At 43.6% G+C, this 27,433-nt stretch overlaps 1 protein-coding gene across 3 annotated transcripts in view; it reads left to right on the forward strand.

Annotated features, from left to right (window-relative positions):
• LOC121006074 (oocyte zinc finger protein XlCOF22-like) overlaps positions 1-26,295 on the forward strand; it is a 32,795-nt gene extending 6,500 nt beyond the window's left edge. For all 3 annotated transcript variants that reach the window (XM_040438970.1, XM_040438971.1, XM_040438972.1), the window contains one exon: positions 23,486-26,295. In XM_040438970.1, the coding sequence (XP_040294904.1) occupies positions 23,486-24,696 (1,211 nt within the window). In that variant the 3' untranslated portion in view covers positions 24,697-26,295. The remainder of the gene's footprint in view (positions 1-23,485) is intronic.
• Positions 26,296-27,433: the final 1,138 nt, after the last annotated feature.

Consider the following 27,433-nt stretch of genomic DNA (forward strand, 5'->3'; position numbering starts at 1 on the left):
GCCCCCATACAGTGTAATGTCTCCTTGTGGTTGCCCCATACAGTATAACGTCCCCTTGTGGCTGCCCCATACAGTATAACTTCTCCTTGTGGCTGCCCCATACAGTATAACGTCTCCTTGTGGCTGCCCCTCATACAGTATAACATCTCCTTGTGGCCCCCATACAGTGTAATGTCTCCTTGTGGTTGCCCCATACAGTATAACGTCCCCTTGTGGCTGCCCCATACAGTATAACATCTCCTTGTGGCTGCCCCATACAGTATAACATCTCCTTGTGGCTGCCCCATACAGTATAACGTCTCCTTGTGGCTGCCCCCATACAGTATAACGTCTCCTTGTGGCCGCCCCCATACAGTATAACGTCTTCTTGTGGCTGCCCCCATACAGTGTAACGTCTCCTTGTGGCTGCCCCCATACAGTATAACGTCTCCTTGTGGCTGCCCCCATACAGTATAACATCTCCTTGTGGCTGCCCCATACAGTATAACATCTCCTTGTGGCCCCCATACAGTGTAATGTCTCCTTGTGGTTGCCCCATACAGTATAACGTCCCCTTGTGGCTGCCCCATACAGTATAACATCTCCTTGTGGCTGCCCCATACAGTATAACATCTCCTTGTGGCTGCCCCATACAGTATAACGTCTCCTTGTAGCTGCCCCCATACAGTATAACGTCTCCTTGTGGCTGCCCCCCATACAGTATAACCTCTCCTTGTAGCTGCCCCCATACAGTATAACATCTCCTTGTGGCCGCCCCATACAGTATAATAGTGGCTGCCCCCATACAGTATAACATCTCCTTGTGGCTGCCCCATACAGTATAACGTCTCTTTGTGGCCCCCATACAGTATAATGTCTCCTTGGAATGTTATAGTTCTGTTTTTGGGCCTTTTGGTTGGTCAGTGGTCAGAAAATACATGTGTGTGTATTTTATTGTTAAAATTAGTATCGGTAATTGGTATCGGTGAGTACTTAAATAAAAGTATCGGTACTCGTACTCAGTCTTAAAAAAAATGGTATCGGGACATCCCTAATAATTATTATCCTTTCCTTTGGCAAAATGGGTCAAAAGAAGGACTTGACAGGCTCAGAAAAGTCAAAAATAGTGAGATATCTTGCAGAGGGATGCAGCACTCTTAAAATTGCAAAGCTTCTGAAGCGTGATCATCGAACAATCAAGCGTTTCATTCAAAATAGTCAACAGGGTCGCAAGAAGCGTGTGGAAAAACCAAGGCGCAAAATAACTGCCCATGAACTGAGAAAAGTCAAGCGTGCAGCTGCCAAGATGCCACTTGCCACCAGTTTGGCCATATTTCAGAGCTGCAACATCACTGGAGTGCCCAAAAGCACAAGGTGTGCAATACTCAGAGACATGGCCAAGGTAAGAAAGGCTGAAAGACTACCACCACTGAACAAGACACACAAGCTGAAACGTCAAGACTGGGCCAAGAAATATCTCAAGACTGATTTTTCTAAGGTTTTATGGACTGATGAAATGAGAGTGAGTCTTGATGGGCCAGATGGATGGGCCCTTGGCTGGATTGGTAAAGGGCAGAGAGCTCCAGTCCGACTCAGACGCCAGCAAGGTGGAGGTGGAGGTGGAGTACTGGTTTGGGCTGGTATCATCAAAGATGAGTTTGTGGGGCCTTTTTGGGTTGAGGATGGAGTCAAGCTCAACTCCCAGTCCTACTGCCAGTTTCTGGAAGACACCTTCTTCAAGCAGTGGTACAGGAAGAAGTCTGCATCCTTCAAGAAAAACATGATTTTCATGCAGGACAATGCTCCATCACACGCGTCCAAGTACTCCACAGCGTGGCTGGCAAGAAAGGGTATAAAAGAAGAAAATCTAATGACATGGCCTCCTTGTTCACCTGATCTGAACCCCATTGAGAACCTGTGGTCCATCATCAAATGTGAGATTTACAAGGAGGGAAAACAGTACACCTCTCTGAACAGTGTCTGGGAGGCTGTGGTTGCTGCTGCACGCAATGTTGATGGTGAACAGATCAAAACACTGACAGAATCCATGGATGGCAGGCTTTTGAGTGTCCTTGCAAAGAAAGGTGGCTAGATTGGTCACTGATTTGTTTTTGTTTTTGAATGTCAGAAATGTATATTTGTGAATGTTGAGATGTTATATTGGTTTCACTGGTAATAATAAATAATTGAAATGGGTATATATTTGTTTTTTGTTAAGTTGCCTAATAATTATGCACAGTAATAGTCACCTGCACACACAGATATCCCCCTAAAATAGCTAAAACTAAAAACAAACTAAAAACTACTTCCAAAAATATTCAGCTTTGATATTAATGAGTTTTTTGGGTTCATTGAGAACATGGTTGTTGTTCAATAATAAAATGAATCCTCAAAAATACAACTTGCCTAATAATTCTGCACTCCCTGTATTATCTTTAACATAGCCAAGATGGATCCATCTTGAACACCATTGAAAGTCAATGGAGGACGGATCCGTTTTCTATTGTTCTAGATTGTGTAATAGAAAACGGATCCGTCCCAATTGACTTACATTTTGTGTCAGAACGGATCCATTTGGATCAGTTTCGTCAGACGGACATCAAAACGCTGTAAGCAGCGTTTTGGTGTCCGCCTCCAAAGCGGAATGGAGACGGAATGGAGGCAAACTGATGCATTGTGAGCGGATCCTTTTCCATTCAGAATGCATTAGGGCAAAACTGATCCATTTTGGACCGCTTGTGAGAGCCCTGAACGGATCTCACAAACTGAAAGCCAAAACGCCAATGTGAAAATAGCCTTATCCAAGCCATTCTGAGACTGTTTTCTCGTGACACATTGTACTTCACGACAGTGCTAAATTTGAGTCAATATATTTTTCCTTTATTTATAAAAAAAAATCCAAATTATCAAAATTTTTTAAAAATTCACAATTTTCAAAATGTGAATTTCTCTACTTTTAAGACAGATAGCAATGCCTCATAAAATACAGATATAGCATCGCTAGCGCTCCCTTCAGAATCGCGGCAGCGCAAAGCGATTTTCCAATTCATTTAGCAAACCCGAATCGCATAAATAGCCATTGAGAAAATTCAGGGTGCAATGTTGGTTTGTGAACACCAGGTGGCGCATGCAACTACAGTCAGTAGTGCAGGTAAAGTGCAGGTTATTTTCCTGCTGGAGACCCTTTCACTGCTGGTGCCTTTCACTGCGCTTCTGGTGGGTTACGTGTTTATTAACCACTTCAGCCCCCAGTGCTTAAACACCCTGAAAGACCAGGCCACTTTTTACACTTCTGACCTACACTACTTTCACCATTTATTGCTCGGTCATGCAACTTACCACCCAAATGAATTTTACCTCCTTTTCTTCTCACTAATAGAGCTTTCATTTGGTGGTATTTCTTTGCTGCTGACATTTTTACTTTTTTTGTTATTAATCGAAATTTAACGATTTTTTTGCAAAAAAATGACATTTTTCACTTTCAGTTGTCAAATTTTGCAAAAAAAAATACATCCATATATAAATTTTGCTCTAAATTTATTGTTCTACATGTCTTTGATAAAAAAAAAATGTTTGGGTAAAAAAAAAATGGTTTGGGTAAAAGTTATAGCGTTTACAAACTATGGTACAAAAATGTGAATTTCCGCTTTTTGAAGCAGCTCTGACTTTCTGAGCACCTGTCATGTTTCCTGAGGTTCTACAATGCCCAGACAGTACAAACACCCCACAAATGACCCCATTTCGGAAAGTACACACCCTAAGGTATTCGCTGATGGGCATAGTGAGTTCATAGAACTTTTTATTTTTTGTCACAAGTTAGCGGAAAATGATGATTTTTTTTTTTTTTTTTTCTTACAAAGTCTCATATTCCACTAACTTGTGACAAAAAATAAAAACTTCCATGAACTCACTATGCCCATCAGCGAATACCTTGGGGTCTCTTCTTTCCAAAATGGGGTCACTTGTGGGGTAGTTATACTGCCCTGGCATTCTAGGGGCCCAAATGTGTGGTAAGGAGTTTGAAATCAAATTCAGTAAAAAATGACCTGTGAAATCCGAAAGGTGCTCTTTGGAATGTGGGCCCCTTTGCCCACCTAGGCTGCAAAAAAGTGTCACACATCTGGTATCCCCGTACTCAGGAGAAGTTGAGGAATGTGTTTTGGGGTGTCTTTTTACATATACCCATGCTGGGTGAGATAAATATCTTGGTCAAATGCCAACTTTGTATAAAAAAATGGGAAATGTTGTCTTTTGCCAAGATATTTCTCTCACCCAGTATGGGTATATATAAAATGACACCCCAAAACACATTCCCCACCTTCTCCTGAGTACGGAGATACCAGATGTGTGACACTTTTTTGCAGCCTAGGTGGGCAAAGGGGCCCATATTCCAAAGAGCACCTTTCGGATTTCACAGGTCATTTTTTACAGAATTTGATTTCAAACTCCTTACCACACATTTGGGCCCCTAGAATGCCAGGGCAGTATAACTACCCCACAAGTGACCCCATTTTGGAAAGAAGAGACCCCAAGGTATTCGCTGATGGGCATAGTGAGTTCATGGAAATTTTTATTTTTTGTCACAAGTTAGTGGAATATGAGACTTTGTATGAAAAAAAAAAAAAAAAAAAAAAAATCATCATTTTCCACTAACTTGTGACAAAAAATAAAAAATTCGAGGAACTCGCCGTGCCCCTCACGGAATACCTTGGGGTGTCTTCTTTTTAAAATGGGGTCACTTGTGGGGTAGTTATACTGCCCTGGCATTTTCCAGGGGCCCTAATGTCTGGTAAGTAGGTAAATGACCTGTGAAATCCGAAAGGTGCTCTTTGGAATGTGGGCCCCTTTGCCCACCTAGGCTGCAAAAAAGTGTCACACATCTGGTATCTCCGTACTCAGGAGAAGGTGGGGAATGTGTTTTGGGGTGTCATTTTACATATACCCATGCTGGGTGAGAGAAATATCTTGGCAAAAGACAACTTTTCCCCTTTTTTTTTTATACTAAGTGTGCATTTGACCAAGATATTTATCTCACCCAGCATGGGTATATGTAAAATGACACCCCAAAACATATTCCCCAACTTCTGCTGAATACGGAGATACCACATGTGTGACACTTTTTTGCAGCCTAGGTGGGCAAAGGTGCCCAAATTCCTTTTAGGAGGGCATTTTTAGACATTTGGATACCAGACTTCTTCTCACGCTTTGGGGCCCCTAAAATGCCAGGGCAGTATAAATACCCCACATGTGACCCCATTTTGGAAAGAAGACACCCCAAGGTATTCAATGAGGGGCATGGCGAGTTCATTGAAAAAAAAAATTTTTGGCACAAGTTAGCGGAAATTGATTTTTTTGATTTTGTTCTCACAAAGTCTCCCTTTCCGCTAACTTGGGACAAAAATTTCAATCTTTCATGGACTCAATAAGCCCCTCAGCGAATACCTTGGGGTGTCTTCTTTCCAAAATGGTGTTATTTGTGGGGTGTTTGTACTGCCCTGGCATTTGAGGGTCTCCGCAATCATTACATGTATGCCCAGCATTAGGAGTTTCTGCTATTCTCCTTATATTGAGCATACGGGTAATGAGATTTTTTTTTTCCGTTCAGCCTCTGGGCTGAAAGAAAAAAATGAACGGCACAGATTTCTTCATTCGCATCGATCAATGTGGATGAAAAAATCTCTGCCAAAAAAAGAAAAAGGAGGGGAAAGGCGTCTGCCAGGACATAGGAGCTCCGCCCAACATCCATACCCACTTCAGCTCGTATGCCCTGGCAAACCAGATTTCTCCATTCACATCAATCGATGTGGATGAATAAATCATTGCCGGGATTTTTTTTTTTATATATACAAAGTGTTTGCCAAAGTATATGAACACCGCCACCTCCTCAGCTCATATGCCTCGGCAAACGTATCTTTTACTGCAGAGGAGAAATCTCGTCTTGCAGCGCCGCATACACCGACTTGCGTGTAATCTGACAGCAGCGCAATGCTTCTGTCCGAATGCACATCAGTGCTGCAGCTGGTCGATCGGTTGGTCCACCTGAAAGGTAAAAAAAACAAAACAAAAAAGAAAAAACCAGGCCGCAAAGCAATAACTTTATTAACTGTTGAACAGAACATAGAAACTTTTTTTAAACTTTTTTAACTGAACGTTTAACTTTTTTACTTACCGGTATTTTTTTTTTTGTTTCGTTTTTTTTACCTTTATAGAACAAACCTCTCCTTCCCCATGGGACAATGTGCAAAGCGCAAATCGCCCAAAGATGTGGCGAAGTACGTTATGCACTTTATCCCAGGTGAAAGGAGAGGTTTGCAGCAGCTGTGAGTGAATGGGCCCTAATAGCCCTGTGTGCCTGTCCTGGTGAGATGTGATCCCTATGCTAGGTGTACCTGTGTGTGGTACTTCCGGAAACACTCTCCATAGCATAGGGCAGGGTGGTCAGCACAGTCAGGACAGAAATAGCGGGTGTCACGCCTTATTCCACTCCTGCTACAGACACGACATCTTTTTCGGGGTGACGGTTGGGTTGAGGTACCAGGAACGACACTGGGGAAATGTCGCTCGTGTAGACGGCTAACTACACTGGTGGATGGGGCCACGGAACCTCCTGGGTAAAGGAGGTTCTCGATGATCTCTTCCTGGAATTTGAGGAAGGATCCTGTTCTCCCAGCCTTACTGTAGAGAACAAAACTATTGTAGAGCGCCAATTGAATTAAATATACAGACACCTTCTTATACCAGCGTCTGGTTCTGCGGGAAACTAAATACGGAGACAACATCTGGTCATTGAAGTCCACCCCTCCCATGAGCGCATTATAGTCGTGGACACAGAGGGGCTTTTCAATGACACGGGTTGCTCGCTCAATTTGGATTGTCGTGTCTGCGTGAATGGAGGAGAGCATGTAAACGTCACGCTTGTCTCTCCATTTCACCGCGAGCAGTTCTTCGTTACACAAGGCAGCCCTCTGCCCCCTTGCAAGACGGGTGGTTACAAGCCGTTGGGGGAAGCCCACGCGACTAGTTCGCGCGGTGCCACAGGCGCAAATCCGTTCTAGAAACAAATGCCTAAAGAGGGCCACACTTGTGTAGAAATTGTCCACATAAAGATGGTACCCCTTGCCGAATAAGGGTGACACCAAGTCCCAGACTGTCTTCCCACTGCTCCCCAGGTAGTCAGGGCAACCGACCGGCTCCAGGGTCTGATCTTTTCCCTCATAGATCCGAAATTTGTGGGTATAGCCTGTGGCCCTTTCACAGAGCTTATACAATTTGACCCCATACCGGGCACGCTTGCTTGGGATGTATTGTTTGAAGCCAAGGCGCCCGGTAAAATGTATTAGGGACTTGTCTACGTAGATGTTTTGCTCAGGGGTATACAAATCTGCAAATTTCAGGTTGAAATGGTCTATGAGGGGCCGAATTTTGTGGAGCCGGTCAAAAGCAGGGTGGCCTCTGGGACGGGAGGTGGTGTTGTCGCTAAAGTGCAGGAAACGCAGGATGGTCTCAAATCGTGTCCTGGACATAGCAGCAGAGAACATGGGCATGTGATGAATTGGGTGCGTTGACCAATATGACCGCAATTCATGCTTTTTTGTCAGGCCCATGTTGAGGAGAAGGCCCAAAAAAATGTTAAGTTCGGAAACTTGGACTGGTTTCCACCGGAAAGGCTGGGCATAATAGCTTCCCGGGTTAGCGGTTATAAATTGTGTGGCATACTGGTTGGTCTCTGCCACGACTAAGTCCAAGAGCTCCGCAGTCAAGAACAGCTCAAAAAATCCCAGGGCCGAACCGATTTGAGCCGTCTCAACCCGAACTCCAGACTGGGCGGTGAAAGGGGGAACTACTGGTGCGGCTGAAGTTGGTGACTGCCAATCAGGATTTGCCAGCACCTCAGGGACTCTAGGGGCTCTACGGGCCTGTCTGTGCGGTGGCTGCGACGGGGTAACTATTGCACGTGCCACCGTACCAGCTTCAACTGCCCTTCTGGTGCTCGCTACTTCACCAGGTTGTACGGCAGTGCTGGTACTAGGTCCAGGAAGGGCTGCGCTGCTGGTGTATGCCTCACCACGTGATCCGGCAGCGACAGCCCCACTCTGCTGCTCTTGAAGCGGATCCTGCGTAACCTGTGGTCTAGCGACATGGGGCCGGGTACGCCTGGTGCTGCCAGGGACCTCCACCTCCTCGTCCGAACTTTGGGTCAGAGAGCCACTGCTTTCCACAGGTTCATATTCTGACCCGCTAGATTCGTCAGATGAGGGTTCCCACTCCTCATCCGACTGGGTCAGAATCCTGTAGGCCTCTTCAGAAGAATACCCCCTGTTTGACATTTTGGACTACTAAATTTAGGGGTATTCCCTGAGACTACCCAAGAAAAAAAGCAAACCTGTCTTACAAAGGGGAGGCTAGCGAAGTACCGGAGGCCGCTGCGGTTGATAAAAAATATCAAAACTGATTTTTTTATCGCCGCAGTGCGTGTAAAATGAATGTGCAGTGATCAAAAAATATATATTTTTTGTCACTGCGGTGGGGCGGGCGTGGGTGAACGCACGTGTGGGCGACCGATCAGGCCTGATCGGGCAAACACTGCGTTTTGGGTGGAGGGCGAACTAAAGTGACACTAATACTATTATAGATCTGACCGTGATCAGTTTTGATCACTTACAGATACTATAAAAGTACAAATGCTGATTAGCGATACGCTAAACAGCGAATAAAAGTGACTGCGGTGCAGTGGGGTGGGCGCTAACTGACGCTAACTACCTAACCAAGGGGCCTAAACTATCCCTAAAACCTAACAGCCAATACCAGTGAAAAAAAAAAAGTGACAGTTTACACTGATCACTTTTTTTCCTTTCACTAGTGATTGACAGGGGCGATCAAAGGGGTGATCAAAGGGTTAATTGGGGTGCAGGTGGGTGATCTGGGGCTAAGGTGTAGTGTTGGTGCTACTCACAGTTCAGTCTGCTCCTGTGCTGGATCCAACCGACGAAAAGGACCAGCACAGGAGCAGACAAGCCATATAACAGATCATATTTACTAATATGATCTGTTATATGACTTTGGATTGGATTTTTTGAAAATCGCCAGCCTGCCAGCCAATGATCGTTGCTGGCAGGCTGGTGACGAAATACTTCTTTTAATTTTGCCGGCCCGCGATGCACATGCGCGGGCCGGCTTTGAGCGAAATCTCGCGTCTCGCGAGATGACGCGTATATGCGTGACTCTGCGCAGCGCTGCCACCTCCGGAACGCAATCCTGCGTTAGGCGGTCCGGAGGTGGTTAACTAAAATCAGGACAATAGCTATCTTATTTAATCTGTTTTGTCCATAGTGATAGTGCCAACATTACAATAAAAGATGGACACTTTACTTTCAGTGAGTCCGCGATCCCGAGATAACACCTGGTGTTATCAAAATCCAATCCACTTGTACAGTCACAGATTTAAAGACATACTGTACATACGCACAGCCTTTTGTTATTCATGTCTTCTTTTTAATTTATGGATTGTCCTTGTGCACGTTTTTTATTCCCCTAACAGTGATTTGGTAATAACAGGGTAGGCTGAGACGCCCTATAAATAAATATCATACACTACTGACCCTATATGGAACACTAGATATACAGTATATAGCTATATACCTGATATCTAATTTCATCATCCCCAGTAGTGATATTTCTATCTATACCCCCTTTTGCCTAAATGCCAGTATCGCTATATCAGGATAATACACCCATCTCCTGCAGCCTGGTCCTTATAAAAAGGCCATACTGTACTGTACTGTACACATGGCAAGGCACACCTTACCCTTCCATCTCCTAACAGATCCTCCTCCCCACACAAAATTACAGTAACGGTAGGCACAGTACTTTCTTATTTAATGTGTTTTGTCCATAGCGATAGTGCCAACATTAGAATAAAAAAATAGACACTTTACTTTCAGTGAGTCCTCGATCCCAAGATATGTATGGGGTTGTATAGGGTTTTTCTGTGTTGACTCCACTGCTTGTCTGTATTAGATCCTATTGTAGCCATACTGAGGGTGTAAAGTAACACCATATAGTGTTAAACAGACTCCCTCACTTGTTCAGAAAAAGCCAAACATGTGATAATTGTCACACCCATGTTTATGGTCGTGACTCAGGATCTGCATGCAGTTGCACATGGTGAGGGCTGCTGGTATGTTGCCTCATGTGTGGTTGCCGCTGGCAACATGTTTGTACTTGGCAGTATAGCAGCCTGAGCTGTTGCTAGGCAGCTTGCTGTCAAGTGCATGCGGTTACACCTGGTTGGGTGTGTGTGTATGTATGCACTTTGTATGTCTGGTGTGCACAAGGTTTATGTAGGTGTGCACTGTGACACTTCCCTTCACTGTGGCTGCCCGTGGCAACGTTTGGTATTGTGTACATGTGGTGGCAGTGTCTCGGTCTTCTGGCTGACTCCCAGGACATGGTTGCCACACATGTCGTTGCCTGCGGTAACAGCTGCAGTGTGATGTTTATTTGGACACTTCCCCTTTAAGTGGCTTTTTCCCTTGCCTGGTGTAGGAAGGGTTAACTCCCTTCTTAGTGTGTGAACACTGGGTGTGTCTGTGTGTGGCCACTTGGGGCTATTTAGCTCCTGCTGGATGCCAGACTCTGAGGGGTACTTCAGCCATGGTTAGCTGGAGTCATCCTCCTGGTTATTACCATCTGTCAATGAGGGCCACCCTTGTGGTCATAAATTACGTTACATGGTGTTATGAAGGTGTGTGTGTGGTCTCATTGTTATTGCAGCTTATGGTCCTGGGTTCCTGTGTGATGTGTGGCGTGTGCTGTCTTCATTTGTGTTCTGGACAGCAGCACTTGCACATGGGTTCCAGGCTTTGTTGTCTGTGGCAGGTGAGTGTGTGTATGTTTGCATTTACCTGCCATTGCCATAAGTTGTTTCTGTTCCCCTTGTAGCTTGGCCACTTTAGACTCCTGTTTCTCCGCGTCCAGGAGGAACGGGCTGTCTACCCAGCTCCTAGCTCAGGGATCTGCGGAGGGTTAGTAGGGATCCGAGGTTCCTGAGCATGAGCCCTCCTACCTTCAAGGGCGGCTCATGCAGCTAGGAGTCAGGGTCAGATTAGGGAAGCTCTAGGAGGTGACCTGTTCCCTAATTCTGTGGTTCTGGCCAAGTAGCGACCTTTCCATCTTCTGGCACCGCACGGCGGAGGGTTTTCCCCATCCTCAGCCGTGACAATAATCAAGGACTGCATTAGCATATGAAAAAGTTATTAGAGAATGTCCCAATTTCAAGTAATAAGATAGTTTTCTTTAAGTATGTCAGATACACAATCTATATTATTGCATTCATCAGTTTTTTTTATCCTTTAAGTGTATAATGCTATTCTTAATGTTGGATCTATTTCTCCACAATTGTGCAATGGAAACCTAATATGAATTATGTGGTTAACACTGACACCATTAAAACAAATAATATTGTTACATGAAAAACAAAAATAAATAAATCAATACAGCTGCAGCGCTGGGTAAGTTTTAAAATACGCCACAAGTTTACAGGCAAAAATAGACCAATATATACAGCGTTGCTGCTATATTGATACATTATCCTGATATAGCCGGCAAGGAGGAAATAATCAAAAGGCTTTGCTAAATACAAATGTATCCATACTGTACATGTTTTTCGATACTGTAATAACATTCAGCCACTATAGGAACATAGCTAATAAATACACTCTGTATCCACTACATTATATATCTGTATACTGTACACTGCTCCATTACATATCTGTATACAACACTTCATTATATATCTGTATACACCGCTCCATTATATATCTGTATGCAGTTGTACCGGATTTTTTGCGGTCTATGTATCACCAGGTGTTATCCAAAACTAATCCACTTGTATCACAGATGTAAAGACATAATGGAGCGGTGTATAAGGATATATTATAGAGCTGCATATGCAAATATATAGTCTAATATTCTAGATGTACTGAATCATAATTGTGATCGATACATAAATATATGAATGTACATTTAGTCCATTGTACTGTAGTTAGTCCTGTAACTGTGCTTAGCATGAGCACAGCTACAGCTCCTAACAAAAAGAAAGAGTGCTTCAAACCATTGGACAACTGCTGTGACTAATCCCAACCCCCACAATTATCTATTGTTCTAAAAAAAAAAAAAAACGTAGTGCATATAGTACTTTCTTTAGCTGGGGGAGGGTAACACACCAAATGTGTAACACCAAACCAGAAATAGAGGTGGGAAGGGGAAACTCTGTTTTATTCTTTTTATTTTATTTATCCATGGTATCTTTCTGAGTGTATATAGTATGTATTCTAGTTCCACCACAATAGACCACTCCCTCATAGTGATAACAGACAACCTGTAGCTTTGGATATGCTAAATATATATTGATGTATACAGAGAAAAACAAATAATAAATAAAAATTGCTTGCTAGAATTAACTAAGATAGAGAATATAACGCTATATTTTCTATCTTCGTTAATAAGAAGATATAATGTATATTATTATTTGTGTTTCTCTATATACATAAACGGAGAGCTTAGAGACATAATCTGTACCCAGTATGAATGACTATTTATTTAAATACTGTAGTAAGGTTGAAGGCAAAAAAAAAAAAAGACAGTAATAAGGAGTACTAGAACTCCCCCTCATGTCCTTGCCACCAGAGCATGACCCTTTTTAGTACAATAAGTTCAACCTGTATCACTGTTCATCCTGCACCTCCTGGTTCATGAATAGAATGCCAGGTCTCTTGAGCTCTGCTAATCCTGATCTTCATTAACCAGTATGATAACCACTGCAGGATGTTCTCTCAGTCAAGACTGGGATTTATTTCCATAATAAATCTGTATAATATATCTGTATACACCGCTCTATTATATACAGTACTGTATCTGTATCCACCATTCTATTGTAGATCTGTATACACCGCTCAATTAGTGTACAGTATGTCTTTAGATCTGTGACTGTACAAGTGGATTGGATTTTGATAACACCAGGTGTTATCTCGGGATCGCGGACTCACTGAAAGTAAAGTGTCCATCTTTTATTGTAATGTTGGCACTATCACTATGGACAAAACAGATTAAATAAGAAAGTACTGTGTCTACCCTTTTGCATATATTTAAATATAGGATCGATGGTCGGCTCTGTATATAAAATATTAATCTATTTATTTTTTTAATAATTTACTGTGCATAAAATCACAAAAATCCCTGTATCCTTATTTAAAAGAAAAACATAGAAAAAGATAACAAAAAATAGAAAAATACAATTGCACATTTTATTACTACCATATAATAGTACTGTAGTGAGCAGATAACCACTACACAAGATTCATGATTGCCAGATATATATATATATATATATATATACATACAGTAGATACACTGTACAGTATATACACTCTGAACCTAAGCCATTCCAATATACATAACTGCCCCCTGCTGCCTGGCAGCACCCGTTCTCTTACAGGGAGCTGTGATCCACACAATTAACCCCTTAGGTGCCACACCTGAGGGGTTAATTGTGCGGATCTCAGCCCCCTGATCGAGTGCTGCCAGGCAGCAGGGGCCAGACCCCCCTCTCTCCCCAGTATTAAAAGCATTGGTGGCCAGTGCGGCCCTCCCTCCCCAGTATTAAAAGCATTGGTGGCCAGTGCGGCCCCCCCCCCCCTATTAAAAGCACTCTGGTGAACAGCTAGTGGGGTTAAAAATAGGGCTGGAGGGGTTAAAAATTAATAAAAAATGATTTAACTCACCTTAATCCACTTGATCGCGCAGCCGATCTTCTTCTTTGCTGTGTGCAGGAAAAGGACCTGTGGTGACGTCACTCCGGTCATCACATGATCCATCACCATGGTAAAAGATCATGTGACGGACCATGTGATGAGCGTAGTGACGTCACCACAGGTGCTTTTCCTGTGTACAGCACAGAAGAAGACAGAAGAGAAGACGGGCTGCGCGAACAAGTGGATTAAGGTGAGTTAAATTATTTTTTATAAATTTTTAACCCCTCCAGCCCTATTTTTAACCCCGCTAGCTGTTCACCAGAGTGCTTTTAATACTGGGGAGGGAGGAGGGGGGCCGCACTGGCCACCAATGCTTTTAATACTGGGGAGGGAGGGAGGCCGCACTGGCCACCAATGCTTTTAATACTAGGGAGGGAGGGGGCCGCACTGGCCACCAATGCTTTTAATACTGGGGAGGGAGGGGGCCGCACTGGCCACCAATGCTTTTATACTAGGGAGAGAGGGGGGGGGGGTCTGGCCCCTGCTGCCTGGCAGCACCCGAGGGGTTAATTGTGCAGATCACAGCCCCCTGTAAGAGATCGGGTGCTGCCAGGCAGCAGGGGGCAGTTATGTACACAGTTCTTAGTATATTCTAACTTGAAGCGTCCCCATCACTATGGGAACGCCTCTGTGTTAGAATATACTGTCGGATCTGAGTTTTCACGATCTAACTCAAATCCGATGGTATATTCTAACATAGAGGCGTTCCCATGGTGATGGGGACGCTTCAAGTTAAAATATACCATCGGATTGGAGAAAACTCAGATCCGATGGTATATTAATAGGGACTCCTGACTTTACATTGAAAGTCAATGGGGGACGGATCCGTTTACAATTGCACCAATATTGTGTCAATGTAAACTGATCCGTCCCCATTGACTTAACACCATATACAGTTGAGGTGCCATCGCCCGGCTCCTGTATAGTGTCGGGATGACTACGGGCTGTATCAGGAGCCGGATAGCGATATTAACTTTAACTCAACACCGCCATCTACTGCCATTGGTGTGTATTGATAGACTGTGGGAGATAAAATCCCATTTAGTTAGTAACGAATTGCGAAATAAGGGAGCGGTAGCGATGACACATCTGTAGTTATTAAAGTGATTTTGAGGGGCTTACATAATGGAAACCACCCATAAATTACCCCATTTTAGAAACTAAACCCCTCAAATTATTCAAAACTGATGTTACAAACTTTGTTAACCCTTTAGGTGTTCCTCAAGAATTAAAGGAAAATGGAAGCAAAATTTCATTTTTTAATGCAGATTTTTCATGTTAATAATTTTTTGCTTGCAACACAGCAAATGGGTCAACAGCAAACTAAACCTAAATATGCATTACTCTGTTTCTGCAGTTTACAGAAATACCCCATATGTGGTAGTAAACTGCTCTATGGGCACGTGGCAGTGGTCAGAAGGAAAGGAGCGCCATATGGATTTTGGAGGCAGATTTTGCTAGAGCGGTTTTTGGGAACCATTTTGTATTTGAAGAAACCCTGACGTACACCTCCAGTGGAAACTCTCACAAAGTGACCCCATTTTGGAAACTACACCCTTCAAAGAATATATTAAGGGGGGTACCGAGCACTTTGACCCCCCTAAGCGTTTTTTACGGAATTTGAAAACACTTGCCTGTGAAAATGAAAAGTTTCATTTCTTCCAATAAAATGTTGCTTTAGCCCCATATTTTTCATTTTCACAAGGGGTAACAGGAGAAAAAGCACCCCATAATTTGTTACCCATTTTCTTCTGAATACGGCAACACCCCATATGTGCTGGTAAACTGCTGGGGGGGGGGGCACATGGCAGGAGATTCAGAATAGAAGGAGCGCCTTATGGCTTTTGCAGCACAGATTTTGATGGATTGGTTTATAGGCGCCATTGGCTTTTTATTTTTTGAGTGATTGTCTTATGTGGGGGCTCATTTTTTGTGGGATCAAATGGCGGTTTGATTGGTACCATTTTGGGCTAAATACGCCATAGCATAGCGAGGGTCAATGAGCCGGCATCGGTATTTTCACCAATGCTGTCTCATACAGCAGGGGTCTGGCTAACGAGAACAGCCGGTCCCCTGCAGCTAATCGGGTGGGCGCCGCTCCTGTAACCGCCCGATCAGCACGCCATAGTGCTACGGCGCTGGACGGGAAGGGGTTAATATTAATGATGAGCTTGAAAAATCTCTGGCCCTCTTCACATTTTCCTTAGGAGCCGATGTTGAAATTTCAATGGAAAAATAGGGCAGGATTCTGAGATATTCTTCCCATTGAAATTACATCATGGGGGGGCGGAGCCTGACCGCGTTAGATGGTGGAAGCTTGAGAGCTGAGCTCCCGCCACCGAGCCTCTTCTAAGCCTATTTACCTGCACACCAACACATCGGTATGGTGAAAATACAGCCGAAGAACTCTCTGGACTACACGGCACCTTCCTCGGAGAGCTCACATCAGAGCATGGAGAAGTTTGTGAGCCGTCAGTCCCAGCAGCAGGCTGGGCGCGCTGCCAAGATGGCGCCTCAGCTGAAAGAAGCGCCGCTCCCTCGCTCTGAATCTCCGGTCTCAGGCGCCACTGATGCAAGGGAACCCTTACACCCTGAGGTGAGCGATCCTGCAACCCTTACTAGGAGCTATCTGGACGAGGCTCTGTCCAGGGCTCTGGCCCCTATAGCTGCCGACCTGACGGTCATCAAGGCGGAGGTCCGCCATATTGGAGATAGAGTGGAGACCCTGGAGCAAAACCAAGACGCACTGCTAACATTTAATACTGCAGTTAGGGTCACTCTGGACACTCATCGCACGGCAATAAATAACTCCCTTCTGCTCCTGGAAGACCAGGAGAACAGGAGCCGAAGGAGAAACCTGAGAATCAGGAACTTTTCAGAATCTGCAGATACTGAAGATTTATTTAAAGTCATGGGGTCCCTTTTTGAGCTTCTGCTCGGCTCTGACAGGGCTAATAGTGTGGTAGTGGAGAGAGTCCACAGAGCCCTGCGCGCAAAACCCTCACCCTCTGAAAACCCCAGAGATGTTATTTGCGGGCTACTTAGCTTCACAGATACTGAGGCCATATTACAGAAAGCCAGATCGATGGGAGAAATCCAACTGCTGGGCTCAAAGGTCCAGATATATCAGGACATTGCCTCTTCTACTCTGCAAAAGAGGCGGCAGTTAAAACCCCTCACGGACACGCTGCGCTCCTCAAAAATTGCTTATCGCTGGTTATTTCCCTTTGGCCTCCTCATCACTCATGGGAATAAGCGTTTTACGATTCGCACGCCAGAGGATCTCCTACAGATTTGGATGCCACTTAATCTGGAGCCTATGGTCCTGTCCTCATGGTTGCCGATCCCACTAGAGGAAGATTTGCCACCGTTGCAGATCCCGTCGAAATGGTCTACAGTTAAGAAGCAGAAGACCAGAAGAAACGGAGGCCCCTCTAGGATGGACGCTAATGATTGATTTAGCTATAAGCCATTTTATGTTTTTTCACTTTACTGAATGTGGCACCTAGATGTGCCTGTTTTTCAGATACCTAATGTGACCGGCTGCTCTTGTTTTAAGTTAGTGTGATTCTAGCATATTCCTTGCACCCTGCAGCTCCGGTCTTCCTTTTGCAGTCCATCAGGACCTGCAAACAAAATGTTCTGGTATTTTCCTTGTTCACTATTCCAATGATGATGTTGGTTCATTTGCCTTCTTTCTGTCACAGGCTTGGATCACGAGGCTTGGGCAGATCAGGCTACATATGGTTGTTCTCCCCAACCCACATGACTGTGTGTATACCTGGTATGCGCTTAAGCGGGGCCTAAGTTCCAATAGGCTCCTGTTGATTTTTGTTTGTATTTTTTGTTGGATCATAGAGCAAACTTCAGACAGCCCGCGATCTAGTTTTAAAATCATAGATGTCTGACCTAAAACTTAATGTGACCACCTTTAATGTTAACGGAGGTAATAATCCTATTAAGAGGAGCCGCATCTTCCTATCTGCTGAGGGCGAATAGGACGCAGATAGCTATGCTGCAGGAGACTCATTTCAGGAGTGGTCAGGTTCCCAGCCTGGCACGCTCCTCCTTTCAACATTGGTATCACGCGTGTAATTCCTCTGCGGCTACTAGAGGGGTTAGCATCGGAATTCATAAAGATGTCCCCCTATGTGTAACAGCGGAATTAGCAGACCCTGAAGGCAGATTTCTTCTTCTAAAGGGTACCTTGGGAGGCGTTGAAGTTACCCTTTGCAACCTATATGCCCCCAATAACCATACCCCCAAATGGCTATCCAAGATTCTTCACAAGATTTCCATTTTTGCCTCAGGTCTATTGATAGTGGGTGGAGATATGAACTTAGCGTTGAACCCCCTTTTGGACACCTCTGCTAACAAATCTGCGATCTCTGCCGGTGTACTGAAGGGGATTCTTAGCAAGCTCAGGAATATGGGTCTGTGCGATGTGTGGAGAACTCTGAACGCCGATAAAAGAGATTATTCCTACTATTCTCATCCCCATAAATCCTTCCAACGCCTGGATTACTTTTTTGTCTCTGACAGGTTATTGCCTCAGATCAGGAATGCTATAATTCATAATATCACTATCTCGGATCACGCTCCGGTTTCTTTTACATTTATAGCCCCTGGAGTATCTGGGAAGGAGTGGGTTTGGTCCCTGAATCCTACACTTTTGAATTCTCAGGCGGACACCATCTCGTTTGAGGGAAAGCTGACAGAATATTTTTCTATTAATGCCCAAGCTGGTGTAGCTTCAGTATGGGAGGCCCATAAGGCTGTTGTGCGGGGAGAATTTATAGCATTAGGTGCATTTTTAAAGAAGAAGAGTGACAGTCGTCTAAATTCCCTACTTTTAGAGATCTCTTCTCTTGAACAAGCACACAAACGATCTATATCAGATACTGATTTGAAGGCTCTGACTGCTTTAAGGAGGGAGCTGAAAGACCTTCTGAATGTTAAGGCTGCTAAGGCTTATCTAAAAATCCGTCACCGGCAATATGCTCATGGAAATAGAGGTAATAGATTACTGTCAGCCCAAATCAAACAGAGAAATGATCAATCCTATATTGCCAAGATGTGCAATGATAGAAATGAGACAGTTGCAGACACCCCAGGTATAGCTGGGATTTTTACCTCCTACTACTCTGCCCTATATGACCTCCGGGGGAAGGAATCTCCTAATACTATCCAGGACAGAAACACCCTTACCAACTCTTTCCTCTCCTCGCTCAATTTACCAAAACTGTCATTGGCAGACAGTGAATCCTTGACCTCCCCCACATCCCTTTCAGAGATTCAGAAAATCCTCTCCTCCACCCCCTCGGGTAAAAGCCCTGGCCCCGATGGCCTCCCAATTTCGTACTATAAGAAATTTTTTCAAATACTGGGACCTCACCTGGTGTCTTATTTTAATTCTATGCTAGATGGTGCTCCTCCTGCTAGACAGGCTCTGGAGGCTCATATTGTGGTCCTTCCAAAACCTAATAAAGATCCAGTAATCCCTTCTAGTTATAGACCTATATCCCTTCTAAACGCCGACATAAAATTATGGGCCAAATTGTTGGCTTACAGAATAGCCCCCTTCTTGAAATCTCTAATCTCTTCTGACCAGTCCGGCTTCGTGGGTGGGTGTGAGTGCAGGGACAGCACATTTAGGGTTCAGATGCTAATCCAACATGCTCTACGAACTAAAAGTAGTCTGGCTCTATTGAGTACCGATGCCGAAAAGGCCTTCGATAGGGTGGATTGGGGTTTTATGGAGGCTGCTCTCATCAGATTTGGTTTCCATCCTAAATTCGTGGGAGCTGTGCTGTCCCTGTACTCGGCTCCCCATGCCCGGGTAAGGGTTAATGGTGTTTTGTCCCCTTATTTTGACATCTCTAACGGAACTCGACAGGGGTGCCCATTGTCCCCATCCCTCTTCATCCTCTGCCTAGAAGCCCTTGTTCAGAAAATTAAGCAAAGTAACGTTATTAAGGGGTTAAAAGTCGGCTCCACTAGCCACTGTGTGGCGGCCTTTGCAGATGATATGCTGCTTATAATGTCGGACCCGGTCACTGCTTTCCCAGAGGTTTTGAGATTGTTAGACGAATTCGGTCATCTCTCTAATTTCAAAGTCAATTTGGCTAAATGTTCAGCCATGGGCATTAATCTCCCTAGGAAGACCTTATCTAGCCTTTCATCCTCTTACCCCTTTCTCTGGTCTACAACTCATATTAAATATCTGGGCGTCAATTTAATGCCCTCCCCTAGTCAGCTGTACCATTCAAACTATTTGCCCCTATTGTCGGACATTAAAGCACAATTAGAGAACCTCAAATTCCCTTTCTGTCCTGGATAGGTAGGAAAAACCTTTTAAAAACGTACGTCCTCCCTAAGCTACTGTATCTTTTCCAAACCCTTCCGATTTCCCTTCCAGCTTCCTACCTTTCTCAGATCCAGAAACTTTTTTCTTCCTTCGTGTGGAAGAGGTTGAAGCCGAGACTTTCATACAGCCGTTTGTTCCAGCCTATTGCCAGGGGAGGGTTTGGCCTCCCAGACATCAGAAGTTATTATTTGGCCAATCTGATGAGACTCCATTCAGAAATTCTCAACCCTCATTCTCCTAAACTAGGCTGCCAGATAGCTAATATTTCGTGGGAGCCTGGGGAACTGATTAAACTCTGGGAGTCCTCGCCCTCTATGGTAGGGGGTGACAACCTAGCTAGCCCCTCATTTGTTGGGATCTGTAGGGAATGGAAGAAATTTGCGTCTCTACTGTCGCTTCCAAGGGGACTTACCCCTTTCACACCAATCCGCCTAATTCCATATCATCTGAACCCAGGTTATGTAGATGTTCTTAACATATGGTCTGGCCTTGGTAACGTTGCTGTAGGTGATGTGTTGAAGGGCGATAAGGTCCCTGACTTAGAGTCCTTGAAAAAGTCCTTCGGGGCGTGCAATTGGTCTCACTTACATTACTTACATTTCAGGAAAATTTGCGTAGCCTACTTGAACACCGCCCCTAAGGAGGAGTACATTCCATCTTGGTATGATGTCGTTCTCCAGTCCCCTAGCCCTAGAAGTAAATTACTTTCAAACATATATAACAAGACTCTGGACCTGGGGGATTCGGGTAGACCTCATTACATTACCCAGTGGGAATCTGAACTTAATATGCAATTCTCAGATGGTGATGTGAAAAGGATCTTGAGCCACTCTCATGGTTTCTCCCGCTGCATATCCATACAAGAGAACGCGTTCAAGATAGTTACAAGGTGGTACCGCACACCGGATGTATTAAGCAGAATGTTCCCTGGGGCATCTGAGAACTGTTGGAGGTGTTTGACGGGAAAAGGTACAGCTTTGCATGTTTGGTGGTCCTGCCCGGATATCCGCCCTTTTTGGGATGATGTGGCTAGCGAAATAAGGAAAATATGTCCGGCCAGTACAGCCCTAACACCCATAGCTGTTCTTCTAAATTTTTCTGATCTCAATTGCCCCCTTAGCAAACACTCCCTATTATCACACCTTATCTCAGCTGCGAAACTTTTAATCCCATTAAAGTGGCTCTCGGTTCAGCCTCCTACGGTGCAGATGTGGAGGAAGAAGGTGCACGAGATCTGTAGATTTGAGGAGCTGACTAGTTGGGAGACATTGTCACACGATAAGTATCTGACAATCTGGGCTAAGTGGTTGGGTAAATCCTAGGAGTACTTGTTTTAAAATCTCTATTCCTCTTAGATTACCATGGTCACCCTTGTTTCCTTCTAAGTGCCTACATCATTTGTCGTGGTTTTCACATGAGGTATTGTATGTATGTGTACTTCATATGCGCGCCATTGTCGAGTTTTTCTATGTAAATGCTCTGCTTTATGATCCTTGGACATGTTGTCCTTTATGTTTATAAGTGTATATTTCGATTTATTATGCTTAATAAAAAGAAATTTGAAAGAAAGAAATTACATCATGAAGGAAAACCGACAAACCTGATATATGACTGAGCCAAAAAATGAAAGTTTTTAAACAGATGTGTAATTAGAGCCCAAGTTTCTCCAAATGCTTATGGCATGTAGTCAAAAACTATTTATAACCTTTATATTATATTGATAAACCTCTTCAGCAATTTTCTGTTGAAAGCTGTAGCTGCATTTTCACAACCTTTTAGAGGCTCAGTTTACCTTGGACTAAACGTTTGAAAAAGGAGTTTTATCAGTCCAATAGCTAAAAAAAAAATTCTGCCTGGGAGAACTGAGATAAAAGACCTGAGTTGAACCCATTTCCACAAATGAACGTAACTGTACATCCAAAATGCAGTATTGTTATAAGGTCGTTACAGTTACGTTTACTGGATAAAACCGGAAAGGAAGCTGTGCCCATTCTATCAGCAGTAGGTACCAGCTGTAATATGTTGCAGCATCCAAGATTGGATATATCGCTGATCCTGTCCATTTAATCACTTAGGCATTACAGTCATTAGCGACTGCAGCATCTATGTAGACCGATTGATGGATCTCCCTCTGCCACCCCAACAGCAGCTTGCCAATAGGTTGCCTTGACATATGGGGCCTAATAAAAACCTGCAGGTCTTCTGTGGCTATAAGTCATGCCAAATACAGTCCATTTCTGTAAGGCAATAATGCTTTGGGATGTGGGTTGTACAAAAACATTCTGTATAAATGATCATCAGGTTACATTATAAGTTTCATAATGGGGATTAATAAAAAATAAAATTTTAAAGGGACATTTATGGCATATACACAAGATATGCCATAAATGTCCAATCGGTGTAGGTCTCACCTCTGTGACTCACTCCTATCCCAAGAGAGGAGCCTGGTCTCATAGAGAGAGTGTTGCACTCGCACTGCTATGGGAATCTCATAACAATAGAGAGAGCTGCACATGCATGGCCTCCTGCATGGAATGGGCATATGTGAGGAAGGAGCCTCAGTTCTTGAGATATGTCCCACCCCTGGCACCCACTTGCATCTGAAGAACCGTGGCCTATTACCCTGCACTACTGGGAATGGAGAGGAAAGTTCACCATTCTCTCCTATGGGACTTCCTGTAGAAGTGAATGGAGACTTTTGCGCATGTATGGCATGCTCTCCATTTATGGAGGCATCTGACAAAGCCCGTGCTTAAAATAGGAAAGATCCTAAAGATGGGACCTGCTCCTATTGGGCATTTATGGCATATCCTGTGGATATGCCATAAATGTCCACATAGGAAAACCCCTTTTAGAAAACCTATTTAAAATGTAGGCAGTAAAAACTATTTGCCATAAAAATTGTTTTAATTTGAAACTAAAAAATACCGTAATACACTTATGTTGTTACCACAGCCATAATGGCATATATAATTAAAGGGGTTGTTCAGTGGAGTGGAAAATGTTGGGAAAGAGTTTATAGTGAGTTAAAAAAAAAAAAAAAAAAAGAAAGAAACTATACTCCCCTCATCGATTTCCCCCTACGCTGACATTCTATACTTCATACAGGTAATGCCTGTTCAGCCAACTACTGGTCACCACCCTAGAGATTGAATGGCTGTGCAGACATTCCCTGGGTGTCGAGATGAGATCAGAAAGTAGAGTCCAGCTGTAACCTGGTAATTGTTGGAACAGCAGAGTTGGTTGTGGTACATCTTGGCACTCTAGATCTTATGAACATTGCTCAAATAGTCTACTCTTAATTTTTCACCATTCTCCTCTTTTACAGATGCATCTTCCTCAATTAACAGTTTAGACAGACAGTATACATTCTATGAACATTTCGAAATGGGAGATGATGTGGTCCAATATCCTCAAGTCGAATATCCTGTCCTCTTGCATTTCAGCCCCTTTAGTCCTAGTGCACACGCATCATCTGATGTCCAAAATGTCACAGATTATGTGACTCTCAACTCTGAATCTTCCAATCTACTTCAAAGTCAAGAGACAGAGCCTGGAGACATTTCAACTTTGTCAAAAGACATTTCAGGTCCAAAGGCTGGGAAAAGATTATTTACCTGTGGAGAATGTGGGAAAAGCCTAACCCGGAAAGAAAATCTAATTTCCCATCAGAGAATTCACACTGGGGAGAAACCATTTTGTTGTCCCAAATGTGGGAAATGTTTTAAGAAAACTTCACATCTGTCAAAGCATCTACAGATTCACACTGGTGAGAAGCCATTTTCCTGTTCTGAATGTGGAAAAACATTTGCCTGGAAAGGAGATCTAGTTGTCCATGAGAGAATCCACTCAGGTGAAAAGCCATATTCATGTTCAGAATGTGGCAAATGTTTCTCCATCAAGTCCTACCTCGTCAAGCATCAGAGAATCCACACTGGAGAGAAACCATACTCCTGCCCTGAATGTGGCAAATGTTTCTCATCAAGTTCAAATGTTCTGCTGCATCGGAAAATTCATGCTGGGCAGAAGCCACATGTGTGCGCTGAATGCGGAAAGTGTTTTGTATGGAAATCGGATCTCGTCAACCACCAGAGGATCCACACAGGAGAAAAACCTTATGAGTGTCCCGAGTGTCAGAAATCATTTTCAAGCGTCTCATATTTTGTAAAACATCAGAGGATTCACACAGGGGAAAAACCATATCCATGTTCTGAATGCAGTAAATCTTTCTACTCCAGATCAAATCTGGTTTTACATCAGAAAACACATACAGGGGAGAAACCATTTTCATGTTCTGAATGCAATCGGTGCTTTGCGTGGAAGACAGACTTTGTAAAACATCAGAGGTTTCACACGGGGGAAAAACCTTTTGAGTGCCCCGAATGTGGAAAACGTTTTATGACAAAGCCAGAACTAAACGATCATAAAAAAATTCACACTGGAGAGAAACCATTTTCATGCTCAGAATGTGGAAAGGGATTTGTTCAGAAGGCACGACTTCTGAAACATGAACTCTTACACACAAAAACTGACACATAGATTTGTCAGGTGCTATAGACCTGGCACCATATTGCCTGAACATTTTAGTAGACTACATAGGTTGGAAATAGTTTTCATACTATGATGGCACAAGTTCTCTTCTCATCACGGACAGGCTCCAAAAAGTGGTAGATCATTTAAAGATTGTCTGGCCTTGGAGACGACATTCTCTGAGGTCCTAACGTGTCTCTGATCATAAAAAACCCACTCACATGTTCACAGTCCCGCAGCTGCTCTGTTCCCTGCCACTTGGGGTCTCTAGAGGACCAGAAGTGGCTTGGGCCCAAATATGCTGCGGCCAATCACAGGCTTCATTGGTCTCAGCAGCTTGAAAGGTTCATCACTGCTGTGATGTAGTATTCAGGCTGCTGTGACTGCTGAGGTCTGTGATTGGTAACAGTGGTCACGGGAGAAATCCACTTCCTGGTCCTGCAGGGACCGGAAGATGCAGGAAATAGAGCAGTGTTGGGACTGCGGACAGGTGAGGGTTTTTTTCATTTTTTTTTTTCAGGGGCACAGGTTAGGACCCCAGAGGCTGTCTGCTCCAAGGCCAGACAATCCCTGTAATTCAAAGGGTACCTTTAGAGGCTTTATTAAATTTAAGGGGCACTCCATAGCATCAAGTATTTGACCACTAAGAACTTATAAGGTCATACAGTCATGTGTGAATAAGCAAAAAACACCCATTTTATAAAGCATTAGTCCCTAGTGTTGGTCTCAGCTACTAGTACAGGATCTCTAAATGTTACAGAATTGAAGTAAATGGTAAGTTCAGCTTATTTTCTTTTGTGACAAGTAGAAGTACCTTCATGACCATCAATAAGCAAATCTACAGGGCCAGAACGTGGTTATTGTGCATTCACATGACCATACTTTCAGCAACAAATGGAAGCTGATCATATAGGAAGAAATTAAAGGGGTTGCATGTTTTAGACTTTGATCATACGATGTGCTTTAAAAGTGCAGCATGAGCACAGTGCAAAAATATACCGTACAGACATAGCTTTAGAGTTTAGACAACTCCTTTTCATTTACACTGTTATGAGCTATGTAATAAAGGTTATCTGCCTAGACACCCTTTGGCATATAGAGCTTCTCTATGGTGGACAGAACCAGAATTCTCCTTCCCTTTTGTGGTGGCCATGCTGGTATACTATAGCTTAGCTCCTATTACTGCAACTCAGCTCCGATTCACTTGAATGGGAGTTGACCTGCAGTACATCAGCATGGCGATTTCCAGCTCTGTCCACTGTTTTGTTTTTGGCACCTTCCAAAAACAGCTTATTGGTGCGAGCGCCAGGTGTCAGACTCCCACTAATCTGATATTGATGGCCAGTCCTGACAACAGGTCATCAATATATAAAGAGTTTAAAAACCCTGTAACTTCTGTTTTAACCAGTTTCTTTTTACAATCTAAAATATATTTTTTTTGCAGTTTTCCTTTTTTATTTAAATGATATCTTATAAATATTCATAGGAGCACCACCCATTCCAGCATATCCAGTACTGACATTCTTGCTGGCGTGCGAGATTGTCCTCAAATCCATTGCTGATTAACAGAATAAGGGTCCATTCACACGTCCGCAAAATGGGTACTCATCAGTTCCAATTTTGCGGAACAGGTGCGGACCCATTCATTTTCAATTGGGCCGGAATGTGCTGTCCGCATCCGCATTTACGGATCCGCACTTCTGTTCCGCAAAAAAATAGAACATGTCCTATTCTTGTCCGCAATTGCAGACAAGAAAAAGCATTTTCTACGAGTGCCAGCGATGTGCGGTCCGCAAAACACATACGGACGTGTGAATGGACCCTAAGAGTGTTCAAGCCCTCTCTTACCAAGTTTATAAGCTCCACCCACTTGACTTACTTATATAAAAAAATGAGAAAGGGGACACTGACTGTATGCAGTGGTATACATTGCAGCCTTATCAGTTTAAAGGTGCGGGGCTTCAATGCTGTGGCAAGGCCTCCTCTCTGTCACTGGGGCACTGAGCTCAGACTAGCTTCAAAGGACAGGAATGCTCCAGCTGTGGGGACGGGCTACAGGTCGAGTAAGTCAAAATGGTCACCAGTGAGAATGTCCTGCCTCATTAGTGTATGCCAGATAGTTACAGTCCCATGATTGGGGGTCAGAAATGGGAGTAGGAGCCCAAGCTGGAAACATTTTGTAATTGGTAAGTGTATTAGTTTATGAGAACATAATTCTGTCTATATCATTTTATATGACTGCACAAACCCTTTGAGACCTCCTAAAAAGTAGGTATTGTATGAAAGCAGAGAACCATTTTGATGGCAGTGATGTAAGGCAAATTTATCGAAGAAGGCATGTGCAGTGATAAATTAGTCACAACATACCGGCATGTCAAAAGAATTAGCATTGCTTTACGACATTTGTTAGCAGGACACCACTTTCTCGGTTCATTGTTTTTCACCAAACCCCAAGCACGTTCACCTACAGCATGTGGCTCCTATGTTATGTCCTTGGCTCTGAAACTGATATGAATGATCACATAAACTAGGTAGCAGTACCCAGGTCTACAACATCTGCATCTTTAGATGACCATCTTCTTATCTTTTGTTTTTAAAATCCTGAAAAGTATTCTACTTTTATAAAAATTCTAAAAAAGCTGTAATTTTCAGTGTGAAATCATAATTTCTATTGCTGCTTTCTGAATAATAAAATTTCAGGCAGAATGTGCCTAAGCTTTCAGGTGCTTTCTCTAAATGATGTAAG

Source organism: Bufo bufo, chromosome 6 (genome assembly GCF_905171765.1).
Source record: "Bufo bufo chromosome 6, aBufBuf1.1, whole genome shotgun sequence".
Taxonomy (NCBI): domain Eukaryota; kingdom Metazoa; phylum Chordata; class Amphibia; order Anura; family Bufonidae; genus Bufo; species Bufo bufo.